The 27,767-nt window shown below is 35.4% G+C and overlaps 1 protein-coding gene across 3 annotated transcripts; it reads left to right on the forward strand.

Annotated features, from left to right (window-relative positions):
- The first annotated feature begins 46 nt into the window (after positions 1 to 46).
- Positions 47 to 27,767, forward strand: FAM76B (family with sequence similarity 76 member B). 3 transcript variants are annotated; one of them, XM_069080258.1, is made up of 10 exons: positions 47 to 1,112; positions 1,984 to 2,048; positions 2,528 to 2,582; positions 3,542 to 3,697; positions 4,468 to 4,667; positions 7,879 to 7,926; positions 8,486 to 8,566; positions 9,214 to 9,349; positions 12,577 to 12,678; positions 26,559 to 27,767. In XM_069080258.1, the coding sequence occupies exons 1-10, from the start codon at positions 1,026 to 1,028 to the stop codon at positions 26,571 to 26,573; spliced, it is 945 nt and encodes a 314-aa protein (XP_068936359.1). In that variant the 5' UTR covers positions 47 to 1,025; the 3' UTR covers positions 26,574 to 27,767. The 3 variants fall into 3 exon arrangements, with proteins under 3 accessions (XP_068936359.1, XP_068936357.1, XP_068936358.1); XM_069080256.1 differs by lacking the exon at positions 26,559 to 27,767 and adding an exon at positions 14,885 to 17,716; XM_069080257.1 differs by lacking the exon at positions 26,559 to 27,767 and adding an exon at positions 14,885 to 17,716 and having other exon boundaries at positions 9,217 to 9,349.

Consider the following 27,767-nt stretch of genomic DNA (forward strand, 5'->3'; position numbering starts at 1 on the left):
ACCCGCCCTTCCCCCAAGATGACGCCACAAGGTGTCGGATTGAGAGCGGAGAGAGCCAATAACAAAACAGGATAATTGCAAAGGAGATGCAAGCAAGGGGCAGGGATGGTTTGAGGAGGGGAATGGGGCAAAGGAAACTTTTCCGGGTATTATTTTGGGTTGATGTCTTAAAATGGCCATCCAAAATCGATAAGCCGAACTGACGTAAAAGGCCTCGGGAGTACAAAATATTCCGATTGCCATCTTTGCTCAAGTTCAGAGATGAGTCTGACAATGGCTTGGGGGTAGATTTTAGAGGGATGTGCTTACCAAAGTACAACCAATGACGAGGCAGCATAGAAGGCGCTCAAATTACTCGGTCCAATTGGAGTCAAGAAACACCGAGTCAGAAGAGCAAGAGGGAAAAATCTTTGGTGGGCCTTTATCCAATTGGATCGCAGAGTCATCCTCCGAACACGGGATTGGCCACTAGCGAGCACAACGCTACTGGCCTCTGGGCAGGGGAAAGGTTTTTAAGGGAGTTTCGCGCGCGGATGACAGTGAGCTGCTATTGGTTTGTGACCTTCTTCCTTTGTGGGGGCTCTCTGCGTATCCGGGGGGAGGATAGGGGAGTGGCGCGTGAATGACGTGAAGGCGGCGACAGCCAATCCGAATGAGAACAGAGAGAAGGAGAAGGAAGCGGATCTGTCGCCTCGCAGCTAATCTACACCTCGACTCTCCGTTTAGTCTCCCTCCGCCACCGCCGTCGGGGCCTAAGAGGGAGCGGCCGGGAACCGTTGCGGGGCCGGGAGGGCTGGTGGCGAAGCAAGGCGGAGGGAGACGGCTGTGGCGTTGGTATTTAGTCCGCGACGGTGGCGGCGCCGTAGTTGGGTCCTAGAGCGGAGTCGTTGTGGGCACGGGGTGGGGGTTGAGGGGGGAAGCATCGGGAGGAGCGCGCGGCCGGGCCCGGGTGCCCAGGCTGCCCCGGAGTCCGCCGCAGGTCCCCGCGTTGCAGCAGGCGGCAGAGGAAGAGGAGAAGGAGGAGGATGGCGGCCTCGGCCTTGTACGCCTGCACAAAGTGTACTCAACGCTATCCCTTCGAGGAGCTCTCCCAGGGGCAGCAGCTCTGCAAGGTCCGTGTGCGCCGGGCGGGGTCTGGTCGGACGTGGCCCGGGGAGGGGGCTGGGTGTCCCGCGCTCCGCCTCCTTATTCCCGTCGCCGGCGCCTCGGGGGTTGGAGTCTTGGGCTCGGAATACGGCCTCTAGGACCTTTCTATCTCTGCGGGGCGGGGCGTGTGGGGAGACTCCCCCCCCCCCCCCCCCCCCCCCCCCGGGGGGGGGGGGGGCCCCCCGGGGGGGCCGCCGGGGGGGGGGGGCGCGGCGCGGGCCCCCCCCCCCCCCCCCCCCCGGCCTGGGATCGGGGCCGAGATCTCCGAGGGGGCTCCCGGGGTGGGGCCGATCTCCGAGGCTGCCCGCCACCTGTCTCCCGCAGGAGGTATTTTTGTCCTGTTCCCTGACCTTTTAGCTCTCCCCTTCCCGGATTTAGGGATCACTTTTAAATCTCTCACGAGGGCACTGAATGGTGACCTCTCCTGCACAGAAAATCAGAGCGACTTGTTGGCAATAGAAGAGTATTGGTCTCATTCGAATCTTCTCAGATCCCATTAAAAGCAAATGTGGTCATTTGTAAGCAGCATCGCAAAATAGTAAAAGCATTTTCAGATGGTTCCAAACCTTGAAATTGACTCTTCCAGGTTACCGTCGTATTTAACCCTTACAGTAACACAGCAAAATTTAATAAACACAAAGAGACCCACCTTTTCCATAAGGAATTACAATATATTTTAATTGAACAGTTACATGTTAGGACATAATCCAACTGTACTTGCAGAGACATTATACTCTTGTTTTGAAATTATTTATAGAGGTTTGCTCTCCTCCCTTTGGAGAAGAGCCTTGAGACTGTTAAGCTAAAAACCCTGATTGCTGTATTAATTTCTTGCAGGAATGTCGGATTGCACATCCTATTGTAAAATGTACTTATTGCAGATCAGAATTTCAACAGGAGAGGTTTGTATATGAATAATTAAAACCTTTAAGATCTTAAAACTTTTCCCCCAGATGCACTTTCGCTAGCAGTAATCGCAGTTTTGTGATTATTTCATATAAAATAATCGATCTTATCAAATTAATTTGTAATTTTTTTGTTTTTTTGGCGGGGAGAAGGTAGGGCAATTGGGGTTAAGTGACTTGCCCAAGGTCACACTGCTAGTTTTGTTAAGTGTCTGAGGTAGGATTTGAACTTGGTTTCTTCTGACTCCAAGGCAGGTGCTCTACTCAGTGCGCCACCTAGTGTCCAGTAATATTTGATAGAACCAAGAGTTAATGTTAAAAAAAAATTTACTATTTTTAAAAACATCTTTGAAGGAGTAGGTAGTCTGAACTATTCCTTACCTATTATAATCAGCTATATGTTCATCGGTATGGTGTGTCAGTGACTTAAAAATTGTATTTAAAGTTAATTATGGCGTGTGAATTTTTCTTTTCAGCAAGACTAACACAATTTGCAAGAAGTGTGCGCAAAATGTGAAGCAGTTTGGGACAGTAAGTCTGTGCCTTACTTACATTTTCACTTTGTCACTGAAGAATTACCTGTCAAATGATATTTCTTAATAAAGACAAAGCATTTGTATAGAAAGTATGTGTTAATTTTGGGTACATAAATAGTTTTAGCACACATACTTGAAATCATTACTTCATAAATTTAGTTAAATGTAGAATAAATGGATTGAGAAAATCAAACCCTTTACTGTGAAACTAACAATTTCTTTGCCCATTTTAAATCTTGAGTTTGTGAAGCCACACTTCCTGGGGGAAAACATTCAAACAAAGTTCAAACAAATATAGTATTCTTATTTAAACAGAACCTAGATGTTCAGAAAGTTGAACTCTGCCTGTCTTTCCTTCCTCTCAAATTACAGCATTTCATGAGACAAGTATGAAAGGCTTATTTCCAAAAACCATTTTATGATATATAAGTTAGTACAAATTCTTATCTCATATGCTTAAGATCCACAGTAATACAATACAGTATGGTGTGTTGATGTTCATTATGTGGACCTTAGGTGCTACAAAATTCTGAAATGTTTTCTTATCAAAAAAAGATGAAATGTTTAATGTGGTTTGTGTGCACTGTACAAATATTTTCAAAACTGATTGGGGTATATGCTAAATCTTGAATTAACATGGCATCCCATTTAGTGTGACTAAAAAATTGGGAGTATACATTTATAGCATTTATTTTATTCTTATATATTACTTAGTATTTTTAAAAAACACAAACTATTACTACTAGGTTCATATTCAGTTTTCCCAGAGTGCAATAGTGAGATCACAAGTCCTGAAAGAAAACAAAATAATGTCCATCATTTGTGGTCAAATTGGTTGAACATTCTTCCAAAATGTAAAAAAGTATTTGATTTTTCTTTTACATTGCAGTATTACAAGAATTTCCAGCATTATAATGCCTAAATTAAAGAAAGTTGTTTTTCTATCAATTTCAGCCCAAGCCTTGTCAGTACTGTAATATTATTGCAGCATTTATTGGCACAAAGTGTCAGCGTTGCACAAATTCTGAAAAGAAATATGGACCACCTCAAACCTGTGAACAGTGCAAACAGCAATGTGCTTTTGATCGGAAAGAGGAAGGAAGAAGAAAGGTAATTGTTGTTGTTCCTAGTACTATGACATCTGGAAATACAATCATATTTGAACTCAAGGTGGAATTGATAATATTTGTGTATTTCTGGGTGGCTGGTTCCATTTACAATCCCATGAGACATTGTCAAGAGAGCATTGAACCCAGCAGTCAAGTGTTTAGTGACTTGTGTAGTTGCAGTACTTTTGAGTTATTTCTTAGTTTCAATGTTTGTAGATCCCAGGTTTTTACTTAGTAGCAACAACATATCATCTTAAATCTGTTTTGGATTTTAGACAGATTTGTAAATGGATCTCTTTTCATCAGTCAAAGTTGAGTTTTGCTGTTGTGAAAAATATATATTAATTTATTAGCCAGTGTAACAATATGCACTGAAATAAATGTCAGTGGCTTGGCAGGTACCTTCTGGTGATATTTCTAGTAATGGAACAGAAATTTAAACTTAGAGGAACAGGAGGAAGACTAATTTGCCCTTAATGGATTATATAGTTTGGAGTTCTCATTTCAAATTAATTCCACAAATATCAGGTACTGATTATGACACAAAAATATAAAAAACTAAACTAAAATACAATGCTGAAATCTATCTGAAGTTGCATTTAGACTATCTATTTTAAAAATTCCATATAAGGTTCTGTTTTCCAAGTTTGAGAATAATTTTACTTAACCTCTTTGAAAGGCTTTCCTGAATTTTAGGTTAATTTCTTAAGAGATTTCACTTATAATTAGTTTGAGGACCCATTTGATCTAATATGAATGTTCTTCTGAAAGGTTGATGGAAAATTACTATGCTGGCTTTGCACCCTGTCATATAAGAGAGTTTTACAGAAGACAAAAGAACAGAGAAAGAGCCTGGGTTCTTCACATTCTAATTCATCTTCCTCATCACTTACTGAGAAAGACCAGCACCATTCAAAGCACCATCACCACCACCATCATCACCACCATCGTCACAGCAGTAGTCACCACAAGTAAGTACTTAGAATTTCAGTATCTAGCTGTAGAATTCAAGAATTCCCTCAATGCTTATAAGAAAATACCTTGGCAGTGATGTAATTTAATCTCATTGTTTCTTGTCTGTTTGGATATTTGCCCTGTATCTTTCATTTCTTTAAAGGGTCCAGACAGTGTCCTTATCCCCATCATCCCCACCCATCATCACTACCATCTTATAACTTAATATTTTTGTATTCAGATTTTTTTTACTAACTCTTGTGAAGCTAATGATATGGCTAAGAATAATTTGCTTTTAACTAATTCAGAATTCACAGATTGAAGACAGTGCAGTTAATGCAGAGTAGTATTGTAAGAAAAGTGTGTTAACATGATCATTTCATAGACTTGGGCTATCAGAAGCTTCAGTATTTCATTGTTTAATCTTTGCTCTGGGCTGTTAGTACTAGGATCATTCTCATAAAAACACAGCATATAAAAACAATATCAAAACACTGGTGTGGCTAGGGGTGTGTGAAAAACTGCATTTTAAAGAGATTAAAACAAGATCCTTCCATAAATAAAAACCATGAACATTTTTTAAAAGTTTTTGTGTTCTGGTTAATTCTCATTTTCTCATTTCTGCAGGTGTTGACTGGTAAGTGTACAGTCAACTGAGAAGCATTTATAACTGAAATATTTGTGAATGCAACGGAAATATTTATGAATAAACTTTGGAGGATATTAAACTAGAAATCACATTCGGACCTAATAGTAGCATTTTGCTATTTAAAAAACATATTTGTGTAAACTTTATACCCAAATAAGGGAAATACTTTGATCTTTAATATGCATTTTTTAAAATTGAGAAAAGATACCAATTATTTTTCTTCTTTTAGGCTTTTTTGACAAAGTAAAATTATCCAATCTTTGCACGTTGTATAAAAAACAGCATGTGTAAAATCTAAATATTGAAGGACTAGGGAATGAAAATTTACATCCCAAAGAATCTTTGCTTTTCAGAATTTACTGCATGTTTCCTAGGGCATTGAAAATATAGTTTGATTTACAATATGCCCCACCCCCAAAGATACATATTAGGAGAACCTATCTGGTAAAAGTATGTCTACATGTAGTACTTATTAAAAATTTGGCCCAGTGGGTATAAAAAAGAATTAGGACTTGAAGTAGATATTTTGTAAAGTCAAATTTGTGTCCATTTGTTTCCTTATTTTTTCTATTTAGTTAAAAGTTGTGATTTAGAGATTAGAAAGAAGGCATTTGTATAATAATAGTAGAGCATCCTGAATCAGTATGAGATGAATTAAAAGACTGAGAATTAAAATTACAACTTTCCCACTTGCCTTATTCTTTTTGGTATGCCTTAAGTTTCTCAGTATGAGGCATGGGGACCTAAATTTACCAGTCATTTCAAATATGATTGTTTTTTGGAAATCCTTCCCCTAGATTTTTAGAGGGGCAAAGGATGAGTCTTACTTTTTTTACTTTTTTCTGGGTGGTGGAAGAACATAAATCACACACCATGATTGTCAAAGTGCTTGAATACTAACAGGCTCAGTACCAGAATAATTTTCTCCCTAACCTATATTAATAGATGTTCTCAGAAGATAAGATACAAGGGAACCAACTAGTTTATAAATTTCAAATTCTATGAGACTTATCAGTTTTTTTCTGTGACAGAATGATAGGTCTTGTAGGTTAACACAAGGAAGTTGATGTTAATAAAATTTAATTTCATTGAGGTTTTTGATTTTGTCCCCCAAGAAATTCTCATCATTAAACTGGAAAAAATATGGTCTAGAGCTCCCAACTATTAGGTGAGTACACGACTGACTCTAGGGTCCTGTCTATAAAGTAATTAAAACAGCAGATCACCAGAAGGTGCATGCTAAGTAAGTTCAAGGCAAAGACCAAGTTGGATCCCAGATTTAACATAATCTAGTGAAATCATAATTCCCAGAGGATATGAGAAAAACTTTTTTCCTTGTTTTTAAAGATAATGTGACTGGTGTTACTTGTCTGTATCTTGAGTGTGGCCAGAAAAAACCTCAAAACAATTATTGCTGTGCTGAATCAAGTGAAGATTCTTTTGGTTTGATGTTATAACCAGTTTGCAGAACTATACACAACTGTATCTTTAAACCTATGGCTTGCTCTTCCCATTGCTCAAAAAGACCCACCTAATTTTTGATTGCTGCCTTCCAGGTTGGTCTGTATGCCACTCTCTTTTCCCAGCAGTTCAGTAAGGACACATGCAGAATAGTGTACTTGAAGAAAAACTAAAGTATATGAATGCAAGATTGTGAAGGACTAGATATGTGTAAGTACAGCAGAAAAAAAGTCCAAAGGTCAATGAATAACAAGCTAACTGTGGGTTAGCAGTGTATCATAGTGGTTTAAGAAGTAAGAATACTATGATATATAAACAATACTATAAATTAGAATTGTGAACTCTTTTACTATCCCAGTTATGGTCTTAAGCTTTACTAGATGATTGTATCTAGTTTACCTTACTAACAGAAGATGTATAGAATTGGGAGAATGGTTTAGGAAAGTAAGACAAAGTTAGAGGAATTAGAAAAACCAAAATAGTCTGGAAAAAGTTTTTTCCCCTAGAGGATGATTGATGCTTTCCAAACTCCTTAGAACAAAAGGATACTAATTTAAAATACAGCAAAAACAATTTAGTAAGGAAGAATTTCATCAGGTTCAGGGATTTTACTGAGGCATGCCTTAATTTTCAAAATAGGATAAAAATCTCAACTGACTGAGATGGTTAAGTCATAACCATCTTAACTATAGTCTTAAATTGGTGACTTTCAAACTTTGAAGTATAGTACCTGTCTGGTGATTTTCATATTCTTAAAAGGCCCCCATATATTAGTTTGGTTTGGAGATGATGGAACAAATACAAATTATAAAGACTTCTCCATTGCTCTCCATTATTGTGCTTTTTTTCCAGGAACCCATAAAGATGCCTGGTGGAGTTGTTTGACTAAATTATTTTCCATGGTTTCTTTCATAAATTCACAAGCTCTTAGTCTGAAAATGGTATAGACAAACAGGATCACAATTGGCTTTATTGCAATTTTTATTCTTATAACTTAAATGAATCTCCTTTGCTGACAAAAACATGCTTATAAAAGTTTAATTTTGTTTTCCATTGGTAACAAATATTATTAGATATTTAAAATAGATGTTATTAGATGTTAATTGTGTGTATTTCAGAATCAGCAGTCTGAGTCCAGAACAAGAGCAAGGACTGTGGAAACAGAGGTAAATGTTGACCATTTCTGAACTTTCTGAATATAGTGTTTTTGAATGTGTTGTTAAATGGAATACTTAACTAAATCATCTAGTTGTACCTCTTCATTTTCAAAATGAAAGGAAACTGGGGTACCTATAAATCAGATAGCTAGTTAGAGACAAAATAGGATTTAAAATCCTATGAACTTCTGATTTCCAGGTCTTTATTTTTTGTCTCTCTCTACCCTCTACCCCATCTGCCTCTTCTGTAGGAGTTAGACTTTTTTAGATTAAAAAATGACTTCCTTCAAAGGTCAGCTCAAATCCTATACTTTCTGCAGGAGACCTTTCCCAGACTTCTTTGCCTCTGCTCTCAGAGCAATTTTTTTTTCAGATTTGAATGAGTTCCTGAGTACAGGACTAGGAACTGTATTTTTGCCATGTAAACCCAGCATTTTGCACAGTGCCTGGCCATAGTAAAACACTTTAAAAATGATTGTTGATTGATTATAAATTATATTTATTTGCAAAATTGACTTAGTACTTCTGTAGCTATTACTTTATGTTTTCATTTCTTATTTGATTTCAGCCATAAAACCTCTGCAGCAATTCAGAATGAAACTCCAAAGAAAAAACCCAAACTGGAATCCAAGCCATCCAATGGAGATAGGTAAAATTGAATTTTTTTAGTGCTATGAAATTTCAGCCCAAGAGAACAATGATGGTTGATAGTTGCAACTATTTGATAAAGGAAAATAAGTTGATATTCTTCTATGTCAATTTCTTTGTATCACATAGGACAGTGACCATAATTGGTTGGATGATTTTTAATGAAAATTTAACAGTATGAAAATGGCACTGTTCCTACTGCTTTGTTTAGACAAAAAGTCTTTTTTGAGTATAAATAATTTGGAAAAGGCCACATACTTTCAAAGAATATTTTCTAACTTTGGTACCCTTCAGAGAAATGCAAGTTTGGACTCAATAAGTATTTTTAAACTTTTAAGTTTTATTAGAATAGAATTATTATATAGTACATTAGGCAAACATTTACTGATATTACTGTGCAAATTGGCTGCCTATTGCTTTACACTAGAAATATTGACCCCCTAAAAGCTAATACTGAATTATATTTCTGCAGGTATTTGTAATGTGTGCCATTAGTAAGGTAATTTGCCAGTTGCATCCATTTCTGTCAGGTACATATTTTTTTGCATTAGCCTTAAGGATGTTTGTGGAATTGTCTAATTTATGCATTTTGAACACATGCTGTTTTTCTTGGACTTATGTTAATTATATTTTACTTCTTATTTTTAGTAGCTCTATAAATCAGTCAGCAGATAGTGGAGGAACTGACAATTTTGTCCTTATAAGCCAGCTCAAAGAAGAAGTGATGTCACTTAAACGTCTCTTACAACAGAGAGACCAAACCATTTTAGAAAAAGATAAAAAGGTGAGAACATAGACCATTAAGTCTGGTGAACTGTTGTATCTTAACTCTTATTTGACAGTCGCAAATATAAGACTAGACATTTTTTGACTGTTCATAATATTGTTTGCTGGTCATTGTACATGGTTCTGTACCAGTAGAGAAGCTTGAAGTTCTTCTAATGAATTAACTAGTTAGAATTTTAATGATTTCTGAATGTTTGCTTTCAACATACACGTACACACTATATATTTTAAATTTTGGTTTAATGAATCAGTCTCATTCTATGAGTGGAGAAAGAGCATTATGTGAATGTTATTGATTTAGGCAAGCAATTTATTATTATTATTATTAAATAATATTATTATTAAATTTTAGTTTTCAGTTATTCACTTTTTTTAATCTGGCCAATGAGGGTCAATAGTAAAAATCATCCTCATGAGAGTTTTCTGTGGAAGAGCCAACATATAGTAAATTATGGGTTTTAGATTCAGGTTATTCTGCCATAAGTAAATACACATGAATATGTTATTTAGAAGTGAAATCAAAAGAGTATCTTATTTTAAGGCAGCCTCATTCTCTGTGTGTTATGTGCTCTAATCTTATTAGATGAATTAACATTCTTTAAAATTTGTATTAAATTTGAACCTATTTTTGTTTTCTAGTACTCTCAAAAAGTATATAGTTTAGCATATAATTGTGTTTCTGTGAATTACTCTCCTTGAGTTTATCTAGAACAGTTCTTAAGCCTACTGTTATATTTTTTTGTAATCCTAAAGAGTCTTCATTATTAGATGATGCCTAAAAGGGAAAGCTCATTTTAATATGGGTACTTTACAAACTTAGTATGTAAAAATTCATATGTAAGCAAAAATAAAGGCAGGATGTTATTGGTTATTTGCCAATTTTAAACTACGTTTCATTGTTCAGTTATGTCTCACTTTTTGTGACCCCTTTTGGGGTTTTCTTGGCAAAGATATAACTAAAGTGGTTGGCCATTTCCTTCTCCAGCTCATTTTACAGATGAGGAAACTGAGGCAACCAGTGTTGTGACTTACCCAGGGTTGCACAACTAGTAAGTGTCTGAGGCCAACTGATTGCAGGCCCCCAGGTTCACTGAGCAACCTAGCTGCCCTTATAATAATTCAAATATAAGGAAAAATAAAGAGTACGATTGTTATTGGTTGATAGCCAGTTTTAAACAACTTTTCATTTCATAGAGATTAACTGTATATTTTTAAATTAGGAAATCCCTTACGTCTTTTTAATTGAAAACAGAGCACCACTTGTCATAAGTCTAACTAGAACATGAAGTAAGAGGTATCTGTTTGAAGAAATACATAATTCCAAAGAAAAATGGAAGTGAATTCTTAATTCTGTTTTGCATTGTTACACCATTATTTTTTTTTTTTGGTAGGGGGGAAGGCAGGGCAATTGGGATTAAGTGATTAGCCCAAGGTCACAAGACTAGTAGGTGTCAAGTGTCTGAGGCCAGATTTGAACTCAGGTCCTCGTGACTTAAGGGCAGGTGCTCTATTCACTGCACCACCTAACTGCCCCTTGTTATACCATTATAACATCACGTTGATTTTTTAAATGTTTTTTTTCCCCATTATTTATCAAAGTAATTAGCATGTTTGTTACAGTATTAAAAACGTTTTCTAAAGAATCCCATATATTAAATATGACTCACCAAAAACATATGTAGGACTCTCCAATTCAGTGGTTAGCTATTCATTACTGTGAATAGATTGACAGTCTTGGTGAGGTGGTTTGACCAGTATATCAGAAGTTTTTTCTTTATTTTTAATATAAATGAAGACAGAGTTTATATATTGTTTGAATCCACAACAGAGGCAAGAATTTTAACTAGGTAGAATGTAGGACATTGTAATTCTCTTTGACTATCATTTTGTCTATTAATTTTAATCATTAGTTTATCAGTTTGGGGATAATTAAATAATTATGTTGCATTTTGTAGCATGAAGGATTGGATTTTAAAGATAAGACTTACATGTTTGAGTATGCTTAATTTTCTGTGGACAAAAATTCCATTGTTATAATAGTGTTATCGTTGAAACATCACCTGCAGCTAGCTTTCTTCATGCTTGTAGATGTTTAATGTTATCCCAAATCTCTCTTTTTATATGTGTGTTTGAATGTGAGAATATTTACATGTAGATATTTATGGGGTGGTTTTTTTTCAGTTTGATTATTCTAGAAGTATGTAGCTCTTATGAGAAACCAAGTATATGACTTATAAATATGGATGTTATCCAAGTGACTGTTGAAAAAAAGTTTTTAAATTTGTTGCTTCCCTTTCTTAATCTGTATATTTTTTAGAGCTGCTTCTGTATTCTATTTCTGACCTCTGGTTCAAGCAGGAATATCAAATAGTAATGAGCATATTTTACAATGGAATTTTTTAGATTATTGGGAAAAACAGACTTTGATTATAATGTTCCTTTTTGTGCCTAATGTAAAACTTTGGGGTTTTTGGGGGGGGAGGCAGGGCAATTCCTTTGGTTTATATTTTAAAATGAGCAAAGAAAATCTTTTTTTTTTTCCTTTTGGAGGGCTGTTGGGGTCAAAGTCACAGGGCTAATTTTTGTGTTACGTGTCTGAGGCTGGATTTGAACTCAGGTCCTCCTGACTCCAGGGCCTGTGCTCTATTTACTGTGCCACCTAGCCGCCCTTGAGCAAAGAAAATCTTATGTCCATTATTTTAGTATCTTTGAAAAGATTGCCTTTAGCTTGATAGATTTTTTTCCCATCTTAAGCTTTTAACCCAAAGTCTATTTATTTAGGTTTATAGTTATTACAAAGTAAAATCTGTTATATAAGCCACTGACTATATAAAATGTATATTTTTTTAAATCTTGGAATTATTTCCCAGTGTGTATGACACAACTGAAGTATACTGCATAAGCTGTCTTGCTTGTAAAAAAGGCCAAAGTATGTGCTGTCAGATTTATATCTTCATATAAAACACCTGAAAAAAAGGTGTTTTATTTCTAAACCTTATACGTATTCAGTTGCTGCCTTGAAATTAATGTACTGTTTAAAAACACTAAAATTGATTAGTAAGACTATGTATTTGTGATCTGATAAAACAGTACTTGGAGAAAGTATAACTTAGATCATGGAACTCATGAAATTGCTGTTAATGTGTGCCACTCTCAGCATACAGTTGTAAATGGTGCTATAGAGAAATTGTAAATGCAATTCATATATATTGATGTATTTTTTAGTTAACTGAATTGAAGGCAGACTTCCAGTATCAGGAATCTAATTTGAGAACAAAAATGAACAGTATGGAGAAAGCTCACAAGGAAACTGTGGAACAACTACAGGTAAATACTTTTTTTAGTTTATGGTTCACTTAAACTATGAATTGCAGAGAGCAAAAAATACAAATTGTCATATTCATTAAGTATATCTTTAGTAAGTGTTTGCCCTAGGCACACATGTGTGCTCCTCTCCCCATCTCTGTTTCTCTTTTCTTTCTTTGTCCATTATTTTCCCCTACTACATAGCCATAAGAGTGAGTAGTGTTTGTTGTAGGTAAAGAGCATGGAGGGCAGGGGAGAAGGGTGTTCTAAATCCATTCCATGATATGTTGGTTTATAAAGTGGATTACCTAAAGAGAAACCTGTAAACTCCAGAGTTCATGACAGAATGATCTAAGTAAAATTTCAACATAGAAGAAAATAAGTGATAATTTGTTAACGGTTCCTTATTCCAGGTCTTCTTTCTCTAACTGTCTTTACTATCTGGGAAACTCTTTTGACCTAAAACTAAATACCTTCTGTCGGTCCTGAAGAAGCTTCCCCATCCAAATGTTTATGATGTCTTTTTTTTGCCTTTTTTTTGGTAGTTAATACATTTGGAGAGAGAAGTGTATTGGTGCTAGTCAACAAAGTATTTTTTTAATGAAAACCTTAGTAATTCTATTTTTTTTGTCACTTAGGTTTGTATGTTGAGTTCTTATCTGAGTTCTAAATATTTCTACAGTTAAACCTGATAGAAATAAAAATGAGTGAAATCCAGACTAAGGTAGCATGTAGCTCCTGGTAACCTCACTTGAATCAAACTACTACTTGCTCAGTCTCTTGTAAAACTTGCAAGAGGTTATTTTACTTGTTTTCTTTTAAGTTAGGGTCTGAATATATTGTGCAACTTTTTCTCTTGGAGAACCCTGAAAGTTTCAATAGTCATTGTCCTTTTTTTCTCAGTTGCTAACTTCCAAGTGTTGCATCTTTTTAGCCAAAATTCTTTGCTAGCCTTTCTGACAATCTCTTTAAGATTAAGTTGTCACTTTCAACGAGAGAAATATTTTCTTCCCCCCAGTGTTTTGTGTTTGGACTTTCTAATGAAGTTTAAAAAAAAGTTTTAATTAAGTTAATGTCTCAAAATAAGCTAGTAAGGAATTTAGTTAAATAATAAGAAATTTCAGTTTGCTGATGATTTTCTGATTGTTTTTCAATAATAAAATGATTGGTTTCCCTCTTCCCTCATTTCCCATCCACCCCCAATACACAACAGAAGATACATAGAATCGTTTGAGATTTTTAAATTTTATCAAGTTTAAAAATTGACAAGATCTCATCCCTCATTGCTTATCATCATTGAGGAGAATTAAGAAAAGGAATATCAGAATACTGAAAGAAAGAGTCTGGAATATTGAAAGGAAAGTACCAGAAGTGATAAGGTTTTGAAGGCAGTAAATGGTTTCTTATTAGTCATAGAAGGTTTTTTATAGGAGATAAATACAATTTCCCAAAAGATAAACTGGATTGTTGAGGTATAGTAAATATTTTAAGAGGTAGCTTTAACATGATAGAAGGATGAATATACTTGAAGAAAAAAAGAATAAAATGTTACTTTGTGAGTACAAAATGAGGCTATTTAAATTGGATAACATCATCTAAGGATGGGGGTTAAAACCAATAAACAGGAAGAGATTGTATTGATTAGAATACGATTTTTGGTTTTAAAGTTTCCAGCATCAAAAAAATTATACCACGTAGTGCCTTTTGTTTGGATCTAGTCTTCATAGCCAGGATTTATTCATTTGTATTTTGAAAATATATGGTATATTAGAAGAGTACCACACTGAGTTGGAAAACCTCTTGGGCAGTTCTTAAAATCTGTTTCCTCATTTGTAAAATTGGTATAAAATGGTACTTATCTTGGCTACCACACAGAATTCTTGTGAGGATCAAATGAAATGATGTATATGAATGGCCTTGGTAGATCATAAAAAGGAGTCAAATGGTATTTATTATTAAGAATAACATTTGCAGAGAGAGTGGTAAAACAATCTACATTTCCCTAGTCCATTCTTAAGGTTAGTGAGCCATGAGTTTCTACATTACTTTTGAGCTTTTATCATTCATTCATCTAAATTTATTAGCTTATACTCTTAATGGAATCTTTTGTTAAGTAAATTGTAATAATGCTATTGTTTATGTAGTATTAATGGAATTATCCTGTTTAAAATTTTTTTTAATTATAAAAACTTTATTTTTAATCACGAGTGTTTTTTGTCTACTACAGGCCAAAAATAGAGAACTACTCAAACAGGTTGCAGCATTGTCGAAGGGTAAAAAGTTTGATAAAAGTGGAAGTATATTAACATCTCCTTGAGGAAATAATTATTCATATTTAGTGTTCTGCTTAAAATGTAAATTTGAGTAATTCTGTGAAGCCCTTAAAATTCTGTGTAGTAGAAAACATATTTTTACACACCAAATGAATTGGTGTGTTTCCTATTCACTTTTGTAACTAATGCAGCATTTTTTTTAGTTGTCAAAATATTCAAATAAAATACTTCAACTGGCTTGAAGAACCTTTTTAATTTTTTGATATCCAAGTACTTTTTTTTGCCAGCAGTAGTATTAAAACAGTTGTAAAAGGACAGAAAACAATGCTCTTTTTAAAAACGCAACATGCAATAATAGAATAGATGTCATTTTAAAGATCTAAAAAGCAATGATTTCTTTATTTGACACTGCTAACTTCAGATGATCCGTTTTCAAGTTTAGGAGCATATAACTTTTGGAATAAGGAATATAATGAATACTCAAGTTTTTATCAACTGTGTTCTTTTACTTTCTATTAAAACATGGTTAACTTAAGAGGGAAATCATGGTGCTTTTATTAAATGAAATTCAGAAATATATGTAAATATGTTTTAATAGTTGCATTATTAGTAGTATGAGTAGCCTAGTATTTTCATTATTGTGATAGGATTCATTTATTGTACAGCATCCAAGGTAAAATATGTGTTTTTGTTTTGTAAAGACTACTGTAGATTTTTACTTACAAGTGCCTTTTTGCCACCTAATGTTTTTATTTATAGGAATGCTGGTCTTTTGTACATAAGGCTTTGTTTTTAAGATCATGTTTAATAAATGTTTGTATATAAATGCATATGTACAGGAGACATTAAAAAGGAAATGTAAACTGCTAGTGAAATGCTTGAGGTTGCATTAAGAACTAGCAGATGATTAGCGCATTTTAAGTTTTTTAGGTCTTTGTGATTTGTGTCTGTAAAATAGGGGATGGTATTGGTCCTAGTATTTTGTCAATCATTACCCAAAAGATTTCATTTTAACTCTCTTGACAATATTATATTTTAATTCTGCCATAAATCTTAGTATTTGTGTGCAGAAATATGCATGTATAGTTATATACAGTTCTACATATTTCCTCTTGGTTGAATATTAATATTTTCAAAACATCTTTATTATTGCTTTCCCTACTTTTATCTGATGAATAGAGTTAATATTAATGGTCACTGCTATATAATTGGATAAATTCTGAAGTTTTCTAAATTTGCTTTAAATTTCCTTTGTAGCTATCATTTATTTTTCTTTGAATAAATTGGAACTACAAGTAGATTCCAGTGGTGTTTACAAATCAAATTGTCCCAACGTCTTAAATCATTATTCTCAAAAGGATAGTATAGGATGATGTATGTATGTTAGTGTAAAATATATAGAGGGCCTTTTTAAAAAAAGAAGTGATTTTAAGTCTTGAATGGAATTGGTCTGCTCTAAAAATATTGTTTTTAGCCTTTTACTTAATAAGTATAAAAAATGATCAAGTACTATATTGGGTTCACTATTTATGTAGAATGAAATCAATAATTCTTGCCCCAACATCTTATAGGTTAAACCAGTTCAACTATTCTCTGGGCAAACTACTTCTGCCCACCACATTTTATTACTGGATATATCATTGTAAAAGTTTTTCATGTTTTCAAGTATGATCTAAACCAACATTGAGTTTTATTGCCCTTGGAAAGGATGGTTTTCTCAAATACAGTTGTGGGTGGTGCTACTCTTTTTGAAATGTCTTGTATTTTAGTAGCTTATTCCTACAGCTGTTTAGTATAGAATCACACTCTTGTTCTTTGATGCCCTGTTTAGAAGTACAAAGGGTAGTTTTCAAGTAAAACATAGGCTGAATATTTCTAGCTTGGAAAAAAGCGCATCAATTTATTTTCATCGAGTTTTGTTTATGTATCTATATCTATATAGATGCATCTATATAGATAATATAGTTACACTAAGTTTAATAGTTTTCATAGGTTCAGTTAACATGCAGTGCTTTTAATCTAGCATTTTCTGCCCTAGTTGTACTATACTATACTATAGTGCATTTTAATGAAGAGATTTATTTTCACTTAAAATCTTTCATAACTGGTATTTTTCCAATTTCATAGATATTTCTCATTCTCCAGTGATCATTATGGTTTTTAAGCAAACCATATTCATTTTAGTAACACTCATATTCAAATTCGTGGAAGTTGCTGCAATTCAAAATTATTTTTATTTTTGTTTTTGTTTTAAGGAACACCTTGAAATTCACTTGAAATATGTCAGCTTTGTAAATCCTAATGCTAAAACCTTTTAGGGGCTTCACAGTCTTTAGTCCTAATTTAAATATACCCTTTTTCTTTTTATTACATGAACTCATGAGTTTTAAAACTTAAATTTTTAAGGTTGTAAACAAATACATTGAGTTTTAGACCATCATGTCCTGGATCTGTAGTATATTGACAAAATGGCCTGATGTTCTTTAACTGTGGATCTGTAAGGAGATACTATTGTGTGCTGTATTGTGCTTTTTAGCTTGTTTTTAGCTGTTCATTAGCATTGACAAGTGGTAGCCACTTTGGCTCAAGTTATTTATGTACTTTAAGCTTGTTAATATTGCAGTCCTTTTTAGATAGTATTGGTCTAAATATGCATTTTGCAGTGAAGCTGTTGAGCTGTTCACATGTATAGACTATTGAAATACTGTACTTGCACACATCTGACTGTTGACATTTTGTACTTTTTTCTAAATCCAATATTTCACAATAAAAACTTTTCAAAAGCATTGTTCTTTTTATTTTCCTTTTCCCCCAAAAAAATTTCCCCAGAAAAAATCCCCAGAAAATTGAAGACTAAGAATTTAGTTCTAATTCTAAAATCATTTATTATAATATTGACCAATAGATTAATATATCCTTTGGATTCTTTTGTTCCATATTTTTAAAAATTTGTATTAACATCTTTTGTTCTTGTATTAACTTTTCTAAATATATCCTTGCTGCTTCCTCAACTCAGTGATACAGAATGAGGCATCCCTTATAGGAAAAGAAAAAAAAAGGCAGTTCAATAGAACTAACTAAACACCTTAAGTCTGATGCTATATGGGCTGCCTCCCATCTGTGTGAAGAACGGAGCATCCTGGGTCATCATAATTGTTCAGTTTTGATTTGTATTTTGTTTTTTTCTATTTACATTTGTTTACGTTGTTTTTCTCTATTCACTTTATGTGTTCCTCTATAATTCTGTTTTCACATTCGGGTGTTTTGTAGAGTAAGATTCATTTACATTTGTGTGCCATAATTTTTATCCATTCCCTAATCTATGAGCATCTTGATGTATAGCAAGACTTTCCCTCCTGGGGGTATTTGCTTACTAGTGGCATCTATGGTTCAAAGGGCATGGATATCTTAGTAATATTTTTAAACCATAGTTACTTTGCTTATCCAGTTTGCAGCTCCAACAATTCATTTGTCTCCAAAGTTCATCCAGCTTTGCATCTGTCATCTTTGCCAGTGTGTGCTCAATGTGAAGAAGCCTCCAAGTTGTTTTAATTTTCATTTCTCCTATGACTCCTTTGCTGCATTTAATTGCTTGCAGTTCATTTGAGAAATATTTGTACATATTCTTTGACCACTTATCCATTCTGGAATAAATGGCTTTTGGTTTTATGTATTTATGGCAATTCCCTGTGTATCTAAGATGTCAAACTAAGATATATTTGATGCAGAGATTCACTCCAATGTTGATAGCTTCCCTTTTTCTCTGTCAATCTTAAAGAAGTTTGGATTTTGGGGAGGGGGTTCATAAACAAGGAAAAAACAATCTTTATTTCAGTATAATTGATTTACATATATAATTATCAATTTAAGAAATATTCTGAGAAGTAATCTATAGGCTTCACTAGAGTGCCACAGAAGTCCATGACACAAAGAAAAAGAGCTTTTGGTCCAGAATTTAGAGGGACCTTAGAGTCCACATCTATTCCAATCCCCTCATTTTGTAGATGAGGTAGCATTGAAAAGAGATGATGGGTTGAATTAAGGCTTCCAATGGGAATAGGAAGGAGGAGTTGAGTATGAAATGTTGAGATAGAATCAATAGGACTAAACTCCAGATTAGATGAGGGTAGAGAGGGAAGGGTTAAAGATAACCAAGTGAATTTGGTTGATGAGAAATGATGTAATCATCATAATATAGCCAGTAGGTTTGGAAGTAGTGGAATGAGAATGAGATCAGTTTGGAACAGTTTTTAGTCGAGGTGCTGGCAAGACATTCAGGTGGAAATAATTAGACTGTTGAAAATGGTCTAGAGATTATGGAATCATTTGAATGTGATGATTGAAACCATGGGAGTGAATAAGATCACTTAAGAAGAGGGAAGTAAGGGGGAGGCCAAAAAATGTGGGAAGACACTAGTGTTTAAAAGGCAGGAAGAGGATTAGGAACCAGCCAAATAGAATGTCTGAGGTAGAGGGCATTATGGAAACCAAGGGAGAAGAGTTTCAAGAAACAAAGTCCATTTGGCAACAATGTCAATTATTCTAGAATTTGGTATCAGTAAGGCCTGGGGAGAAAAGCTGATGGTTTTAGTGGTAAAGGGAATCATCAAGAACTGTTAAAGCAATTTCACAAAAGTGGTAGGGTCAGCCAGAATGCAAGGTTTTAGAGTGGGTAAGTTCCTCCCCATTCTTTGCACTTGTCTTCTTCCTCCTCGTGGTGACAAGAGAAAGTGCATTCCATCTTGCCTCCATGCCTGTCCTGGTGAGGTCTGTTCTGCCTTGCCATACAGAAAAACTTCATGCTATCTGTGGTGACCCACCCTGTCCCCTACTCTAACCCCCTTTATCTGAATTTCCTAATCCTGAAAGATTTACACCCTGAGGCCAAATTCCTAGGGATGTTGATAAAGTAATAAAGGCCTACTCTTATCACACCTCTATCACTGTGATTAGGAACTCATCACTGTCATTGAAACTCAGTTTTCCATTCCCCACTGCTATCTCCCTTTTTCCTATCTCAACACCTCTAAAGCTATACACTCTTTCCACTGTGTTTTCTGGAATGTCTGATCCATGAGAAACAAATTTGCCTTTGTCTTTAAGTCTTTTACTTTTATTCCATCTTGCAACTCTCAACTGAGACCTGACTCCTTTGAGGTTCATTTTATCACCCAAACAAAATTCTGATGACAGTTTTCTGTTGATCTCCAGAATGTTGCCCTTTTTTTCTCTTTCAGGTTATCTTATGAAAACCTTGCTTCACCATATATATTGATACTCCCTCAAACACCCTGAGCTCCCAGTTTCTCAATTTATTTCTCATTACCTGTTCTTCCACCCCACCTCAGCTACACTCAGGTATTGTCATGAACTTGATCTTGGTGTCACTGTCAGATGTACTTTTAGTCCATGAATTCTTTTTTTTTTTTTTATTTTAAGCAATCGGGGTTAAGTAACTTGCTCAAGGTTACACGGCCAGTTATTTCTGGGTGTGGTGCTGAGTGTCTGAGCCTGGGATTCGATCTCCAGGTCATCCCAACACTGGAGCCGGTGCTTACTCGCTGAGCCACCTGGCCGCCCCTTAGTCCATGAATTCTTAAAATCATTATCTGATCATAATCTTTTGTCATTCCTCCTCTCTCTGCCTTCCTATCCCCAGCTCTATTCATCCTCACTGTCGTCTCCAGTCCCTGAGTTCTTTCCCAGACCATCACCCCTACGTTAGCTGCATTCTTCCTACCTCATCTTGAACCCTAGATGAACCAGTTAGACTCTATTCTGTCATCTTCTCTCTAGTCCCTTGCACTTTTATCCTGTCGCTGATGTTGGCCCACCAAATCTCATCCTTGGATGGCTCCTACCATCTGCTACCTGTGTTCCTACTCATGTGCTGCTTGATGAAACTTCAGAAGAAAGCAAAAGCATGCTTACCGAATGCAGTACAAATTTATGTTACACAATCTCACCGGGGCCCTCAGTGTGGCAAGGCAGTCATTAGTTGACTCATTGTCCCACTCACTGGAACAGTTTTTCAGAACATTTTCATCTCTCAAATCTACCATGGCTTCTCCCTTACCCCATCTTCCCAGCTAAGAACTTTATCTCATATTGCACCTAAAAAATGGAGGTCATTTGATAAGTTCTTTCCCCCTCCTCCTCAAGTGATAACTTCTCAGATGGCTTCTGCAAATATCTCCACCTTCATTCCTGTCTCACATAATAGGGTGACCCTTCTTGCCAAGACAAACCCATCTACCTGAATAAGCAATTCTGTTCCAATCCATCTTCCCCAGCAGATTGCTCCCTCTATCATGCTTACTCTCATTTATCTTCAATCTTTATGTTTACTGGCTATTTCCCTACTGCCTACGAACATGCCCAGCTCCCCCCGCCCCATCCTTAAAAGAAACCCTCACTCAATTCATTAATCCCACTAGCTATTGTCCCATATTTCTCCTATGTACCAGACACTGGGGATATGAATACAAAGAATGGAAACAAAGCCTATTTTCAAGGAACTTACTTGCTAACTGAAGTGCATGAATTGATTACCCCTTATTCTTACCATGTGACTAGCAGACTTTTTGGTCATATATTTGTGTGATGATTTCTCTTACTCTTTCAAAATTCCTTTTTTATTTTGTTAGAGCCTACTCATACTAAACATGTGCCTTTTCATTGGCTTCTTGAGTGCTACTCATTTTTAATTGTTCCAAAATTGTAGTGTTCCATGACTCTTAGCCATACAACATTGGTGGAATATTAATGTTAAGATGATAGAACTTTTTTCAAGAAGTTTGGAGTTACTAAAGAAACTCATTTTCTGAAGGCAGTTCAACCTACTCTCTTCCTTCTGTTTAATTCTGGGTCCAACTCATTGTTAAACAGAGACAGAGAAAAGGAGGAAGAGGGGAGAGAGAGAGATACTAATGGATAAGCTCAATGGTTTGTCCATCCAGTAGAATGTAGGCAAAGGGCATTCTTTATCCACTTGATCTTTGCAGTGTACATAAGTCAGACTTTTTTTGAATGGTTGTAGATCTCTTCTGGAAGGCTCTTTTATGTTCTAAGACTTTATGCAACCAGAACAATGTCATTCACAAGCAGTAGTCTCAGGAGGATCTCACTGTCCACAGGGAATCCCTCTTCAAGTTGAATTCTGTTCTGGATCTCCATCACCATAATGGCAATCGTCTTTGGCAAGCATACATTTTTCTGTTCAGTGAAGTACCGGTTTATGATCAGGGGGTGGTCGAACAAAGTTATTTCTCTTGTTATGACTTTCAAAGAATCTTCAGTGTTTTTTTTTTTTGCTTTTTATTTGGAGGGCAGTTGGGGTTAAGTGACTTGCCCAAAGTCACATGGCTAGTGTATCAAAAGTCTGAGGTCAGATTTGAACTCAGGTCCTCCTGACTCCAGGGCCAGTGCTCTATTCACTGCGCCACCTAGCCAACCCATCTTCAGTGATTTTGACATAGAATGGGACATACCTTGTTGGAAGAGAGCCTTTAAGGTGATATTTTGCTATATTGAATCTAATGCTTTTCCATAATCAGCTAAAAATAAGTACAGTGGGGTCTTATATCTTCTTTCAGTCAATATGTGATGGTAAAGATGTAGTATGTTATAGAATATCACTTGAAAAAATTTGCTTGTTTTGTATTAATGCCTTCTTTGAGGATACTAAAGAGAGAGAGAGAGTGTGAGAGTGTAGATGAGTCTAAAAATGATTTTGTATAAATGGGAAAGTAGACATATAGATCATCAAAAATCACCTCCCCCTCCCCAGTATTTATAAAGTCGGAGTTTTCCACAACTTAATTATCTTCCCTCTTTCCCCACCTTATAAACTGGTCTCTTGTAGTTGTAACTGTGTCTTCTCCAGCATGTATTTTCTCTATGTCTACTTGGTCTCATCTGTCTGTTTTTCCTATCTTGGTTCTCTTGAGTGCAATTTCTATGTCTTCTGTGAGTACACTTGGGATTTTATTAGAGTTGTAATATAGTGGCTCTACTGTTCTTGATAGTGAAAATAGTTTTTGAATCATTTCTATTTTTTCTGTTTGCTTCTTCTTCCATTATCATTCTTTAAATGTCCTTTGGGTGACTGGTTAGTTGGATCTCTTACCAAGGCCTTTTAAAATTGGTTTACCCTCCACTCTGCCTTATTCTCTCTGCCTTATGAGAGCATACTGTTAATAATCATCTCTACAGGGCGGCCAGGTGGCTCAGCAAGTAAGAGCACCGGCTCCAGTGTTGGGATGACCTGGAGATTGAATGCTGGGCTCAGACACTCAGCACCACACCCAGAAATAACTGGCCGTGTAACCTTGAGCAAGTTACTTAACCCCGATTGCTTTAAAAAAAATAATAATCATCTCTACTTATTAAGATTTTATAAATGAATTTATTTTCTAAACTGATGCTTTCTTTGGCCACCACCATTCTCTGTTTTGCAAGTAAGTAAAGTAGTTGGTAACTTTGGTGCTCTTTAAGCTCTTTTGGTCCTGTTTAACAATCAATTTACATTGGTTAAACTGATGTATTAAAATTTTTATCAGTACTTATTGTCATTTCTGCTATTGGGTGTGCTTGCAAGGCTCAGAATGCCTTTCAAGAGCCAATTGTTAAATTTTCAACTTCAGCACTTGCATCTCTGAAATTGGCAAATGATACAAATCAGGGCTTAATTTATTGTTTTGTTAATTATTTAGACTTAAGAAGTGAAGGAGAAAATGTTAATAATGAAGATTAACCTTAAAAGTATGTTGTATATACATTTTTCTCCAGAGAGTCAGTTGTTAAGTTGCCAATAACCCATTTTCATGATGAGTTATATTAAAATTATTTGGAATTAAATTTGTTTCAGTTGTGGGACATATATTTTTCTCATTATTACTCTTTTCTATCTTTTACTATTTCTGTTCTTCTAACAAATTGGTGTTGTAACTACAAAGATAACTAAGTCAGGGATAACTACCATATCAATCATGTCTTTTCTTATATGTTAAAATATAATCAGTTACATTTTTAAAATGATATTTGGTGTTCGCCATGTCTAGCATCTACCAATTCTTTTCTCAAAGGAAGTATTCATGATGTAAAGGTGTGAAGCTTCTGTGTAGCCTACAAAGTCTTTGGTGTCTCACTTTCCTTTTTCTTGAATTATGTTGTCCAGTCTATTTCTCACTATCTGTACTTATTCTCATCTTTGCATTGCAATTACTAAATGTGAAAATCTATCTAGATTTAATTTGAGGTATCTTTTTAAATTCTTTATAGAATTTTTCTTTCTCTTCATCTTCTGCAACTAATATTGGTACCTTGAGCAGCAATTATTTTCGTGGTGTAATTTGTAAATAATTATGAGCACTGCAATATCAGATGACCAGAATGCTCTGTGAAATAATGATTCTTGATGCCTCCTGGCATATGATGAAAACAATTCTACCAACCCCATCCTTTCATATGATTACAATATCCTTCTTCTAGTTTCATTTATATTGAGGATGTTCATGAAGATTGATATTAATCAGTTTCTCTCTTCAGCAGTATGTTTACTTATTCAGGTCATTAGCCATATTTAGATTCTCAATAGCCAAGTTCAAGTTTGTACATAGTCTAAAATCTATGTAGTTCTTAGCATCTTCACTATAGAAATACAATGGGACTACATGAGATTGATAACCAATAAAAAAAATTTTTATTTCATGGCTGAAGAATTCATCACCAAATGTCCAACCTTCTGTTAATGAACCTCTCCATTTTTAGCTAAATTTGTCATTGGGAAGCAGCCTAAATCTGTTGGTAGGACTATACTTGAAGCTTTTCTAGTGTGGTAGAACCTGCCAGAACTTGTACTCTGCTGTGGTGTGGCCTTTGAATTGTTACTTCCTTACCATGATGAGACATAATAGTAAGATAATGTGGGGACTCATATAGGGGACTCTGAAATATGTGTTGATGTCTCTTCAAAGACCCTGGCTTCTCAGTTCATCAACTTCCTTAACTTCCATGACCTGCATCTTTATTTACCTCAACTCCTCTGTCTCCTTTGGTGGATCGCCTTCCATGTCTTGGTCCCTATGGGTGGATCCTCTACAGGATCTTCCTGGGTCCTCTTCTCTTCTTTCTTTACTCTCATCAGCTGTGATGGGTTTCATTACCATTCCCTTGAAGATTACTCCCAGATCTGCACATTCATTTCTCATCTCTCTCTTGACCTCCTGTGTCAAATCAACAATTGTCCACTTGTCTCTTTGGATAGTTCATCTCTTGTCCTTACCTCCCTAGCACTGTGCTTGGCCACATAATAGACATTTGATAAATATCATGACGCCACCAATCTTGTGGATAGTTTTGCTAATTCATAGCATGACTTGCAAGAAGGTAGGAAAGCAACCAGGGATATTATAGGAATTAAAAAGGACCTTATTGACCATAATTCAAATAAGATTGAGAGATACCACTCTGGAGCACTGGAGTTCTCCTTTTCTAACTAGTTTTTTGGGTGCAGCTGACCATAGTCTGGCCTCACAAAAGAATTGAAATACCCCTCCTTGCCTGATGAGCTAAAAAATTGGAGCCAAGGTCCTGACTGTGCTGAAACTGCTGAATTCAGTTAAAATGCCAACAGATGGCAGCAGAGAGCAGCTCAGTGGAGGTACTGGCACAAAAAGGATGGAACAGCCAAGGACCCTAGCAAGGTTTTTGAAGAAAACAGGAAAAGGACATTGACAGCTCTACCAGAAGCAAGTACCAGAGGCAGAAAAGAGTCAGCTCTTACTGCCTTGATAGCACGAGATGGCCTTCCTATGTGCATTTCCAGTTTTTGTCCCTTTTCCCATTGTAAATTCAGTAAGAACCTGTGTCAATACAGCACTTCTCTGTGTAAGGGAGCAATCTGCCTTGTCAATTATTTTGCTATGATGGTTAATTAAATGTATTTTGATTTCAATCAATGTGGCATCTGCTTATCTGGTAAAGAAAACACACAGATAACTTGAGTCAAAATTCAGGTTACCTCATCTTTAATATGAAGATGTTAATACTTTCAGTCTGTATCTTAAAGGGTTATTGTGAGGAAGGGGTGAATTATTATATGCTCTTCATTAATTCTAAATTTGAACTTTCTACAGAAATTTTTTCCCATTCAGATAAAGTAAATTATTTTCATTAAACACGGTGGAACAACACTACAACCAATGGGACTTACTTTGTAAATATTACATTACTAGTAACTATTATATGCAAATAAATTTCAGTGCTTAAAGTATCAAAACAATTTTTCAGTTGTCCTTAAATCATCAGAGGATTTTTTGTCTAATCATTGTCATTCACTTTTCCTCTTATATGAGCAAAGTTAGTGTGTATCCTATCCTTCCGGTTCTGCTTTTTTTTTTTTTTTCATTTTGTATTGTTTTAAAGCTTTTAATCAGATTTTCTTTGTATTCCTCAAACTTGTGGTCTTAAATTCATCAGAGTTATTATACTACATTTTGTTTAACTTTGCCCCTATTAGTGAACATTTAAGTTGTTTCAGGGATTTTTTTTACAGTTAAAAATAATATTGCATTGACAATCTTTAACATATAGTTCTTTTTGTTTGTTGTTTTATAATACTTTCAGGTCCTATTCCCCTAAAGAATGTCCAGCTTGGATTTATAAGACAAGTTAGGATCCTGGTTCTACCACTTACTGCTTCTGTGTGACTTTGGACAAATAACTTAACCTCTCTGGGCGTCAGTTTTTTCTTCTGCAAAATGTGGAGGTCAGATTACATGACTCTATCTTTTGCTTATATGTCTTTTGTTGATTATCATGTGTTTAATATTTTCCAATTTATTTATTTATGAGTTCTTTAAGCCTTAGCACATAATCAGCTTTCACAAATGTTAGCATTGATTCCTTTTGTATCCCCAGTGACTCTTTTTGTATATTTAGCACCTAACACATAGTAGGTGCTTAATAAATGTTTGATTCTTTAAAATATAGTTAAATTTTCCATTCAATAATTACCATAGGTATATAAAATTTATTTTTCCAATATTCTATTTTCTTCTTTTTATCTTTCAATATTTATTCTTCTTAGAGGACAATGTCAAGGTCACCTACAATTATTGCCCTAATTGAACTCAAATTAACTGTGACCTAGAGGTAGTCATTCACATTTCAGCCAGTCACTGCATACTGTTTGACCAAATAGTCAAGTTTTTTTTTTGTTGTTGTTGCTTTCCTAGCAGCCTTTCTTTCTTATGTAGATGCTGTGTTTGCTGTTAGTCATTGCCACTTTGGTGTTGCTGCCATTCAGGGAGCTCTGACGAGGCCTTGGCATGTTCCAAGCTCATAAGAACCTCAGAAAATTCATTCATTTATAATCTGTAGAAAACAAACCCGAAAGGGCAAAAGCTGCCAAGGGTCCCTGTGACAAATCCTTCTGGTTAAGCCCATGCTCCATATGAAATTACCATGTTATCAGGGTAGAGGACTGTCTTTCTTTTCTTAATGAAATTGCATCTTATTACCTGGAAAGCCACAGACAAGAAGTTCCAACTAGAAACTCTCTTCATTTAACAGGTCCCCAGAGTAATGTACTCCTCTGACTCAGCAGCCAGTAGGGGATTCTCAGTGATGAGTTACACATAGCTGGAAGCTGGCTCACCCTAAGCTTCCACATAGTCATCATGAATGGCCTCTGAGCTTGTATGTTGCAAGGTGGGGTGGGGGAGGGCTCCTGTTACTATCATGGTCTTTTTTTTTTTTCATTTCAGTTAGGTTTATTTTTATGCAAGTAGTTACTATGCGATTTGGTGCAATAAATTTAATATTGATATTGAA

This window comes from Petaurus breviceps, unplaced genomic scaffold (genome assembly GCF_028583685.1).
Source record: "Petaurus breviceps papuanus isolate PSGF00001 unplaced genomic scaffold, PetGlider_PUasm1.0 91133, whole genome shotgun sequence".
NCBI lineage: Eukaryota > Metazoa > Chordata > Mammalia > Diprotodontia > Petauridae > Petaurus > Petaurus breviceps.